The 12134-nt window shown below is 43.5% G+C and overlaps 1 protein-coding gene across 1 annotated transcript in view; it reads right to left on the bottom strand.

Moving 5' to 3' along the window:
* The window catches only part of pik3r3 (phosphoinositide-3-kinase regulatory subunit 3), a 321047-nt gene extending 309549 nt beyond the window's left edge, over positions 1-11498 (bottom strand). The window contains exons 1-2 of the mRNA XM_003220270.4: positions 11056-11498; positions 9183-9831 (exon numbers count right to left, since the gene is read on the bottom strand). Coding sequence (XP_003220318.2) covers positions 9183-9483 — 301 coding nt within the window. The 5' untranslated portion in view covers positions 9484-9831; positions 11056-11498. The remainder of the gene's footprint in view (positions 1-9182; positions 9832-11055) is intronic.
* Positions 11499-12134: the final 636 nt, after the last annotated feature.

The following is a 12134-nucleotide window of genomic DNA, read 5'->3' as shown; positions in this document are numbered from 1 at the left end:
CAGGATATATTGAAAACATTGACTACAAAAATGCGTTGGATAATCCAGAACATTGGATAAGCGAATGTTGGATAAGTGAGACTCTACTGTACTTTGAAGTCTTTTAAAAGAGCAGGAATCCCAAACACAGCAAGACAATGTCCATTCTAGGGAGGCACAAATAGTAATGAAAGTACTTCAATGTGTGATTCTTTAGTTTTGGATGCACTTGTAAGGAGCCACTTCTTTCATAACTAAAATACCATTTAGGCTATTAGGAACATCTATCTATTTATAGCATCCTTCCTTGTTTCTCAAGAATATGCAACCGATTGTGTGGTCCAACATGGAAAATAGGTCAGATGCATTCAGCCCTTGAATAAGATATGGTAGAACTACAATTACAACCACATCTCTCTAGGGAACTATAGTGGTTCATATATTCCAACAGCTCTTGAGGTTCTTCATGTTGGGGCCATGTACATATGGGATGGGAGCTTGTGATGGCACAGTCATAGCTACAGGCTTTCCAGTTATCTACATATTGTCTTGCTAGTAGTGGGTCTAATGGCAGCTACAGCTTGAAGCACTGCTTTAAGAAAAAGTGGAAAATCTGCCTCAATGTTGGATGGAGGAGACAGCTCAACTAGTTCTCATTCAGCTGATAAGCAAATTCATCAAAACATTATTTAGCTGGATAGGACTGACAGGACTTTCAGTCTGTGTTCTTTGCTTCAGAAGAATCCTAGCAGTAATGCTGAACTAAATGTTTCCAGTCTTATTTTCACCTTAAAAGCAAAGATTTTAGCAGTAGGTTACATCTTTATTATAAAGACAATTATGTACATTCTGGGGCTGTTCTTTTCCCATTCTCTTCTCTATGGTCCACTATTACTTCAGCATCACCCTTTCCTGTATTATTCTGCCTGAATCAGTGGTGGCTGAATCTGCTCTGTATTTTAGTCCAGAAGGGCCTATCTAATTCATTTCACCCATTTGAGAGATAAATTTCAGCACCTGGAACAGCTCCCTTTAAATGTTATATTAAAACGCAGGATGAATTACCATTCTGTTGTCGCTGGAGTCATCAACTAGTACCAGCCACACTGGTAAACCCAGTTGCATGCCTCCTATGATGCCATCAATCAGGGCTGTAGATATGAGGGCATTGATAAAACATGCCCCCTCCAATGAAATTTTCTTTTAGCTCCAAACTTCTATGATTATAGAAAATGAGGCGCTGAACATTGTTAACACCTAGAACTGTTACTTTGGTTGGGTTCACATTCCCTTGGTAATTTTGCCTGCCCCTTATCTTTGTGAATTTCTAAATTTTAACCAATATTTCAAGTTACCACAATGCTAGAAATGTGAGGAATGAAAAGAAAATTTATTTGTGGAATTAAAATACTTATGGGCAAGCAAATAAAAGTGACATCTTTGCAAAGTACTATGAAGTCACTCCTCTGATCAACCAGTTAATTGATGTCATAAAGAGAAAGGGAAGATCATGGTTTTCTTCTGCTGTGACAACCTCAAGAACACTCTTATTATTATTATTATTATTATTATTAATAATAATAATAATAATAATAATAATATCATCCTTCTTTTTCTCTCCACAAGGAGACTCAAAGCAGCTTGGAGAATATATGTTTTTCAGCCCTTTCACAGAAATGCCAAAGTAAGTGCCAAAGGGGAAGGGGCTTTCCAGTGTGACAACACCCATATCATCTCAACAGAACTATAAAGGAAAATTAAATTTAGAATGATAGCCCATGTTTCCATTAATTTCTCGGGAAGAGGAGGAGCTTAAGCCATATACACACATTTACTGCTATTAGAAAGCCATTCATCTCAAATTAATTGCTCATCCCATAGACACCACTCTTTCCTAGTGTAGATTACAGCGAGCAGCAAATATTGTAAACTGTAAATAACTTTGATGTTTTAGCAGGAAGTAAGTTGGCGCCTTTTATCATACAGTTCATTTGAAACAATATTGACTCTTTTGTAGCACCAGTGAGCTCCACTTAATAAAATCTGGAGTCAGATATGACAATGTACTCCAATTTATTCTTAGGGGATTTCCAGCCAAATTCAGGGTTTGCTGTCTTCCTAGAGATTCATCCTGTGCTTTAACTGCAGCCCAGGATTAATAGATTTATAAAAAAAATTCCAAATATATTTTATGCAACAAATAATTTTTTTTAAAAAAAAAATCACATTTCTGTATGTCATAATACTGTTAAGGCACACAAGCAAGGCAAATAAGTGAGAATAATTTTTATGACATTGGGGCTTAATTTGTATGCATCTTTCTTACAATAAAGTCAAATACACTTTTCCTGTCCACTGGGAGGAACAGTAAAGTTCTGCCAGCTTCAAACAAAAGTGGATTCCCCTTAAAATTGTTAGAAGTAGCAACCTCAGCATGTCAATAATCAGAGTAATTCCCTCCCCTTATCGCTGTACCAGTTTAATAGCTTGTGGCAGGCATTTCACAATGAGGAGTCAGTCACAAAAAGGGAACTCTCCTTAGTTTTTTGTTGTTTGCTTCAAATCATTTCTGACTCCTGGTAACCCCAAGATGAACCTATTACAAGTTTTTCCTGGCAAGATTTGTTCAGAGGGGGTTGCCTTTGCCTTTCTGTGAAGCTGAGAGTGTGTGACTTGCTTATGGGTTTCCTTGTCTCTCCTTGATGGCTCTTACCAGCTGTTAGGATTTTTGGGAGTTGAATGCCAAAACATCTGGGGACCCACAGGTTGAGAACCACTGCCTTAGAGGATGATCCTCAGAGATACCTGGGAGCTGGTACACATCTGTTTGTTGTTGCTTCTATTGTTCACCAGGAGAGTAAAGATCACAAGAGGCAGGACCTGCTTGGCTGCTCTGTCTATGGCCAGGCTTTGTAGTTGGCTAATCAAGGAATCTGCAGTATAGAGGTTTGTATTCATGTCACATTTAGACACTCCCCCACTTTGTTTCCTGGCCAACAAGCTGACCTGGGACATACATTCAAAGCAAATAGGCAGCCAGATCTTTCCCTTAATGATGTCTTATTAATGAGAAAGAACTGCTCTCCCTGACTGCAAACTAAGGAACTGTGTTCTCTTTGATATGATGCAATTGGCAAATGCTGCAAACAGCATCAAAACTTTTTGCTACAAGTGACCGGTTTGCACAATTCATGCCAACATGACAGCTCGGGAACCTTCATTTTCTATCTAGACAAATTCCTAGTCCTTTATTGGCTGATTTCCACTCACCAGGGCACTGGAATTGGTGAGGAAGAAACGTGCTGCCCAGATAGCATTTTAACAAATGGGTCCACTTAGATTCGGATTAGGAAACAGCTTTCTCTGAATACTACAAAATACTTTTTGGCAGTCTTACATTTCTCATGGGATGAGATCCAACGGGCAATGAATCTATTAGATGTCCATGCCAGGTGTGAAAAACACCCACTTCTGCCACAGTAACACCAACATTAAACATATATATATATATATATATATATATATATATATATGTGTGTGTGTGTGTGTGTGTGTGTGTGTGTGTGTGTGTGTGTGTGTGTGATGGCATCAGGGCAGCGGACAAAACAACAAAACTACAGGCCCCCCAACCTCGAAATTTAACAACACAACCCATCATCCACGCCTCTAGGTTGATACAACAAAAAGAAAAGAAAAATCAAGTCCTAATTAGAGGGAGAGGAATAATGGTTTTTTTCCAATTGCTGCCAGTTAGAAGTCTAAGCTCCGCCCACTTGGTCTCCTAGCAATCGACTCAGCCCAGGGGACAGGCAGAGTTAGGCTTCACTTAGGCCTCTTCCACAGATTATCTAAAGCCTCAGCTTCTGCCAACCCAGAAGTTTGAAAACATGCAAATGAGAGTAGATCAATAGGTATGGCTCCGGCGGGAAGGTAACGACGCTCCATGCAGTCATGCCTATGGCCACATGACCTTGGAGGAGTCTACGGACAATGCCGGCTCTTCGGCTTAGAAATGGAGATGAGCACCAACCCCCAGAGTCGGACATGACTGGACTTAACGTCAGGGGAAAAGCTTTACCCTTTACCTTAAGTATCACCAATTCCTCAATACTTTATTTCCCATACCACCATACTTCGCCACAGCAACGCGTGGCCGGGCACAGCTAGTATATATATATATATTCCTAACATAATAGCAGTTTAAAGCAATGTACATATGCAGCAAGGTCATTTTTAAATAAGGCAAGAAGGGCTTTGTAAAAAGTGCACTGTAACCTATGAAAGGAAACAGTTTGTGTCTGATGACACGGTTCAAGGACATAAAGTAAAATACATTGAAGGATGATACAGGTTGAGTATTCCTTATCTGAAATACTTGGGACCAGTACAATTTTGGGTTTTGGATTTTTGTTTTATTTTTGTTGCAATACTTGTAATTGCGTATATGTACATAATGAGATATCTTGAAGATGGAATCCATGTCAAAACACAAAATTCATTGATGTATTATATACACATTACTTGAAGGTAATTTATACAATATTTTAAATAATTTTGTGCATAAAACAAAGTTTGTGTACATTTAACCATCAAATGCAAAAGTGTCACTGTCTGGCATCCATGTGGACAATTTGGATGATTTGGGGATTTGGAATTTTGGATAAGGGAGTTCAACCTGTATTAGCTCATTTGGCATTCACCATAGGTGTTAAATCAACACACAGTGACAGGAAAACTCCATCAATGGCACCATTACCACAGCTGTTCAACTATCAACTATGTTTGATGCAATCATTTCATTCTGCTGCAGTTCCCATATCCAAACAGTCATGTGGAACAAGTTTCCTATTCAGAAGCAGGATGAAGTTACTCCCCTACTGATGTCTGAACAAAGAGGATATTAAGGTGGACAGGAGCAATGTTCCTTTTACTCCATTCATTAGGTTTTATTTTGTATTTTAAATTTTGTTTTAATTGCAGAATTGTACTGTTTGGTGGGTTGCAATTATGCAATTACAGCACGGCCTTCTATTTGGAAGAAACTGTGTAATTATATAATTGTATCACAAGGAAAATAATCAATTAATTAGAACATTTTGAACAGGAATTGACAATTTTATTTGCCTTGTAGGCCTGGGGTGGGTCATCCTCAAGCCATTCTCCTGGGAGGAATGTGAGACATGCAACGACTGCCCCCATCCTCCCCCCTGATCCTCAGGCGATCCTGTCAGCATAAGGATGGGGCGAACTGCCCTGTCCTTATGCTAGAAGGACGGCGAGACAGACAACAGTTGAGAGGGCTCCAGAACCCTCTCAGCTGCTGCCTGCCTTCCTGGGACCATCCTCCCAACATAAGGGTAGGGCCACTCACCCCATCCTTATGCCGAGAGGAGGGCCCAAAGAAGACATATAGTAGCTGAGAGTTCTCCGGAGGGCTCCCAGCCACTACATGCCTTCCTTCCCCATCTTTTTGGCATAAGGACACGGTGAGCTGCTGTGTCCTTATGCCCAGAGGACAGGGAAAATTAGGAGGGCCAGGCATAAGCACCCAGAGGGTCGTGTCTGGCCCGCAGACCTTAGTTTCTCTTTGCCTGATTTAGAAGCTATCTTTTGGTATGATCATGCACAAAGTACCTGTAGCAATTCACGACTCTACTACTTTAGTTTACACCCATCCCCTTTCCTCTTGGTAAATCTCCTCAGAATAAATTGTCATCGAATAATCAGATCCTCCAAAATTATGAAGTATATAAAATATATACATCTATAGATGCAGATCTATTTGACATACAGCAAGTGTGTACACCTTTGCTCTGCAGTAATCTTTTTATGAATAGACTTTGGAATGTTGTCTAACACCCTGTCGGATCCGAGGAAACAATCCTTTAAAATCTCCATAATCCCTTTACAACAAACTGGAAGACATAAGGGGAGCACATAATGAAACTTGCACCAGAAGTCTTGGGTCTCTTTTTTTTTGTTTCCCCAGATATGATCAGGAGTATCAGTGGGAAGATCCATCTTCCATGCCTCCAGCCAGCCTCACTCTCACGACACCCATTGAAATGGTCATCACCTTCAAGTGTCCATTGAGTTCTTTGGACTAACCCCATTGTGTCTACCAGAGCCCAACCATTAAGCCCATCATGGACCCATTGGTGATTGCTACACCACGTTCCTTTCTGATCAAACCCCTCTCAGGCTGATTAATAAACCTATTGACACTTCAAATACTGCAATGACAGTATATTAAATTTCCAGCCACCATGAAAAGTCAACCAGCAATGATGTTGGACTGAGTCCTGAGTGACTCAGGATATGGATCCTAGCTGGACAGTTTCTCAGCTAATCAGGAGCTGGTGAGGGTTTCTTGAATAGCTGTCAAAATGAAAAAAAAATGCTCTGGGTTCACTATGGTGGCATGTCAGTTCTTTCATGGCTATCCCCACTGACATCCTCTGTAGTCACTGAGACTAAAGCTCCTGATATTGTCTTCAACCTGCCTGTGTCTTCTCTGGAAGATTGGCACTCCGGGTCTTGAATCCATGGTTTTAACAGAACTGAAATCACATAACAAAATCATGGCAGGAAAACCTTATGATAGGTTTGCTTTGGGAAGTGATCTGGAAATCTGTTACTTTTCATTCCAAACTTTAAAGCATGAGCAGGTTTCTAGAATATGTTTTGCATCGGGACTGATTTCATTGTATGATCTGCTTTAGATTTAGGGCTTCCTGAAACACATTGAAGAGTTTGGCTCAGACTTTCCCCCAAGTTTGCTTGATGTACTTGAAGCTCTTTAATTCACACAGCAGCATGATTTGGCAGAGTGTGTTTTATTTAACAACAGTTAAAGTGGTTCCATGAACTTACAGTGTAGTTGCAATCTTAGTTTTTAAGGTGTTACAAGACCCTGTTACCCCCCCCCCCCAAATATATGCAATGGGGGTACAACTGAGCTATATTTGAGCCTGTTGTCTCAAAGGCAAATGTGCCTGCCTTCTGGCAAAACTGCCTGCAGTAGCACTCTGCTATGAAGCAGTGAAAGGTAAAGGTAAAGGTTTTCTTCTGACATTAAGTCTAGTCGTGTCTGACTCTGGGAGTTGGTGCTCCTCTCAGTTTCTAAGCTGAAGAGCCGGCATTGTCCATAGACAACTCCAAGGTTATGTGGCTGGCATGACTGCATGGAGCACCGTTACCTTTCCACTGGAGCGATACCTATCAATCTACTCACATTTGTATGTTTTGTTTCAAACTGCTAGGTTGGCAGAAGCTGACCCTGCTCTCCAGATTCGAACTGCCGACTTTTTGGTCAGCAAGCTCAGCAGCTCAATGGTTTAACCCGCTGCCCCACTGAGAGCAGTGTAGGCATGTGTGTGTGTGTGTGTGTGTTCATTATGCCTTTCCAAGTGGCCTTAAGGATCTCTGCTGAACTTTAGAAAAAGAAGAGGATACACTACTGGGCTTTCTCTTAATCAGCAGCAGGCCTTTCTTTATGCACGTCATCTGAAGAGATGAAACATTTCCAAATGTCAACAGTATTTTTGTTTCTTCATAGAAACAAACTCCAGAAATGGCTTCATAATCCTCTCCCCACTGAACCCCATCCTAGAATAAACACTCTGTTCCCAGCCATCAGCACACACAGCCACATGTCTGGCTAGCCAGACCGACTTGCTCATATGTAAATGATTACCTTGCACACACACACACACACACACACACACACACACACACAAACAACTAGCTGGAAATCTGGCCCATTATGTTCCCAACCCCAGCCTTAATTCTCCAGTGGTTTGCACACAGCATGCTCTGGGGGAACACGTCGGTCTCAAACCACACAGTCTATAAATTGTACAACTCCATAGTTTTCCAGAGAGCTCTGCTTTAGAAGCAAAACCTGCATTTTACATTTTAATGGGAATGTTTGGTTGGGGCGGGGGGGGGGGAATGGGACACATGTATTTCTTTCCTTTTCAGTGGAGTGATGATGCACAGATAGTGAGAGCAGAGCTTGAGAAAGTCCTATGAACGTCAGTGCTCAGCTTGAGGCCAGCCAATCAGAGAGCATAGCTCCCAGTTTGGTTGCTGTGCAAAGACACAGTTAGGAAATGCTGCCACAGTTCTGGGAAGCTATTACGATTTGAGAGCCAGCATAGTGTAGTGCTTTGAGCGTTGAACTACAACTCCAGAGGCCAGGGTCTGAACCCCTGCAGGGCCTGGGAAACTGACTGGGATCCCACATTATCTGCTTTGAACTAGAATATATGGCAGTGTGGACTCAGATAACCCAGTTCAAAGCAGATATTGTGGGATTTTCTGCCTTGAAATTGTTGGTTATATGGCTATGTGGAAAGGCCTTGAGTGACCTTGGGCAAGTCATACTCTCTTGGCCTCATAAGAAGACAAAAGCAAATATCCTCTGAACAATTATTTAACCAAGAACATTCTGTGTAAGGCTTGCCTTAACTATATTCAAAATAGCGAAGTCACACAGCACCAATATGTTGTCAAAGGCTTTCATGGCTGGAATTACTGGGTTGCTGTGAGTTTTCTGGGCTGTATGGCCATGTTCCAGAAACATTTTCTCCTGATGTTTCACCTGCATCTATAGCAAGCATCCTCAGAGGTTGTGAGAAATGCTGGACCACTCTAACAACTACCATGTCAGACTACACAGAGAAGCCATTGAAATTCACAAGCATGTGGACAATTTCAACAGAAAGGAGTAAGCCATAACAATGAACAAAATCTGGCTACCAGTATTAAACAAAACTCCAAAATCAGGAGAGTAAATAAAGAACAACACTCTGAAAGCAGGAATTCCAGACAGGAAACAAGCAGGGCCAGCAAACACCTCCCAACAAAGGATTCCCACAGGCAGTAAGCAGCCAGACCTTGAAGCTACATGACTATTCAATGCTAATCAAGGTGATCAAGTGCAACATTCACACTTGCCTCAAACAGACAAGAATTCTTTCTCTCACTCTGAACATTCCACAGATATATAAACCCCACTTGCCTAGGTTCCAACAGATCTCACAACCTCTGAGGATGCCTGCCATAGATGCAGGTGAAATGTCAGGAGAGAATGCTTCTGGAACATGGCCATACAGCCTGGAAAACTCATAGCAAAAGAACAACAATTACTATAATTTGGGGGCTCACTCAGAAATCATATTACAAATATACAGACTCACCCCTCAGTTGTTTGGAAGGTGTTGGAGGCAGGGGCCGGGGCTTTGGGGTGGGGGTCATGATCCTCACGGGGCCCAGGTTTTCTACATAGGTCCCTGGGAAATCTCCTTGCTCCTTGGTACGTTCATTAAAGCCATTCAGCCAGCCTTTGGGGTTCCTCTCTTCACCTTCTTTGTAGTCCATACACACAAACCCAGCTCTGTTGACTGTCAGCAAGTCCCCCGGAGAGAGAGCCAGGTCTTCTTCCCGATGCTTCTTATATTCATAGAGAGCTCGGTACTGCAGCCCATCTGCCGAGGCCATGGCAAGAATATCCCAAGGCTCCTCAATTATATACCAAGCTTGCTAGCTCTGTGTACATTCACATGGGCATGGAAAAAGGGGAGTACTGGAGTAGTGTGTAGAGCAAAGAGCTGAAATTGCACCGGACCTTCCTCAACGTCTCCCAGTTACAACTTCAGAAGACAATTTATATTTGTGCAATGAGATATGCCCAAGCCATCAGCCTGTCATTATTAACTTTGCAAGGACCAGTTCAACTGTACTTGCTGAGCAACAATCCATCATGAAGCTGGGCAGGTCGTCTCTCTCTTCTTCCCTCTGTTTCAGCTTCCAGTTTATTAGCAGCAGATGTCTCAGAAGTTTCCTTTGCTGCAAGAGTAAGACAGTGGCATTAATACTTCCCTATGGAGGCATGATTGCCAGCTTCTCAACTGCCTCTGCAACTGTGCCTTTATGTGCAGAATAGTAGCAACTGAGATGTTTCCCATTCCCTGGTGTGTAAAGTTGTACCCCATGTGCCAGCCCATGGAGGGTCTTGAAATCATAAAAAGAAGGTATCCTCACAACAATTCTTTCTGTCCCTGGCCATTTGGCAAACCCATAATGATCCAAGTCATCTCTCATACTTTTCTTGGTCCAAATAATTTCTCATGCCTTTCTTGACCACAAGGGTTTTGAAAGAACAACCCACAATTCCCCAAGGGCAGAGGAATACTGAAGCAGAAAAGCCAGGTGACCCATACAATACACTCATGTATTCAGCATCGCCATGAGATTAATATGCAGCCCAAGAGTCCATGTGGACAAGCCACGACACAGGAACATCTTACTATGTTGGGAAGAACTTCCTGACTGTAAGAACTGTTCAACAGTGGAAATCACTGCCTCAGAGTGGAGGCCCCTTCTTTGGAGGTTTTTAAGCAGAGACTGGATGGCCATCTATCTCAGTGTGCTTTGATTGTGCTTTTCCTACATGCCCAGGGGTTGGACTAGATTTGAAGTGACTTGAGAACTGCAAGTCACTTCTGGTGTAAAAGAATTGGCCATCTACAGAGATGTTGCCAGGAGGACGCTGGATGTGTTAGCTGGGAGGCTTCTCTCATATCCTTGCAAGCTTGAGCTGACAGACTGGAGCTCACCCTGTCTTGTTTCGAACCGGCAACTTTCAGGTCAGCAACCCAACCTTCATGTCAGCAGTTCGGCCAGCACAAGGTTTTAACCCAAGCATGGGCAAACTTCTGCCCTCCGGATGTTCTGGACTTCAACTCCCACAATCCTAACACTGCAGCTCCTGTTGGACTAGATGGCCCTTGTGGTCCCTTCCAGCTCTTAAGATCCCAGGAGACTAAAGCTTACACTTGAAACTGGAATGGGAGTGGTAAGGTGGTACTTTTGGTATCTGCTGGGATTTGGTTTTAGGATCCTTGCAGATACCAAATTCGTGGATACTTATGTTCCATTATATACAGTAGCATAGTAAAATGGCATTCCTTATATTAAATGATAAAATCCATCTGAATCCAGGGCTCCAGTCAAGGCAGCAGCCTGCGCTCTCCTAGCCCCAGCACTCAGGACTTGCTCAGCATCACTCACCACAGACGCTCTCTTCTCCCCAGGCGCTGGATTCCAAAGCAAGTTGCATCAAGAGAGAAAGTCAGGGGGAACGATGTCTTTGTCCTGCTCTCTTCTAGGGAAATGTTTCCAAAAGACTCCCCTCAGCAGACTTCCTCGAAAGCGACGCTGCATGGACTGGATCCCCGCTGCAACCCCGAGGGAAGGGGAGCGCGCAGGGCAGAGGGTGGAGGCAAGGCGCGCAGCACAAACCCCTTTTTACGCAGCGGAGGTCCCGTTTGCAACCAAGGCAGTGGGAAGGGGAGACAAGGGGGCGCCTGGGAAGGGAGGAGAAGGGGGCGAGGCTGAAAGTTGCCAGGGTCCAGCTGTCTCTCCCTATCCCTTTCCAAGGCAGTGGGCACTGGGCGCCCGTGCCATCCTCCCCCGCCTCCGCGCCTCCTTTCTCCACTTTCTCCACTCCCCTTCCACTGCTGTATGGGATTGAGAGGGTGATGTCAGACTCAGCAGGCACTCCTCCTCCTGGCCGCCTGGACGATCGCTCTCTGCAGTGGGAGAGGAGCAGGCTGGCAAGGCAAAAGCGGCGGTGGGAGGAGAAGACGAGGGCTGGCAGACTCAGAAGAGGTCTGGGGCAGCTACCTAAGAGCCAGAGTCTTTGGGGGGGGGCAGATAAAGGGAGAGCAGAGCCGGCAAGAAGGGCATCTCGTCGGATACAACAGTCTTTATTAAAAAGCAACACCAGCTTCAGGGCTGCCCATGGAAAGATGGCATCATCGGCTGCTTTCTGTTGGCAAAACCGCTTTGCCCAGCAGCCTGGAGGAGGGGACTTGGTGGAAAGAAACAACGATGGCATCTAGACTTTTTCTAGCTCAGGTTTAGAGTCCACCCATCTGTGTGTCTGTGCTTGAACTGTTTCAAGGTGTATGTGTGTATGTGGAAGGCTCATATCGTCAGACAGGTCGGAATTCAGTTCGACTACTTGCCGCAGGTATGTTTTCACAAACCCAAAAGGCACGTTAAAGCGAGCACCACGCCATCACTGACTACCATCAAAGCAGCAGAAAAAAAAGCTTGTTTAAGAGGCTCGGGAAGTCCTAGTAGTC

Source organism: Anolis carolinensis, chromosome 4, assembly GCF_035594765.1.
Source record: "Anolis carolinensis isolate JA03-04 chromosome 4, rAnoCar3.1.pri, whole genome shotgun sequence".
Lineage (NCBI taxonomy): Eukaryota > Metazoa > Chordata > Lepidosauria > Squamata > Dactyloidae > Anolis > Anolis carolinensis.
This window is presented reverse-complemented; position numbering and strand designations above follow the sequence as displayed.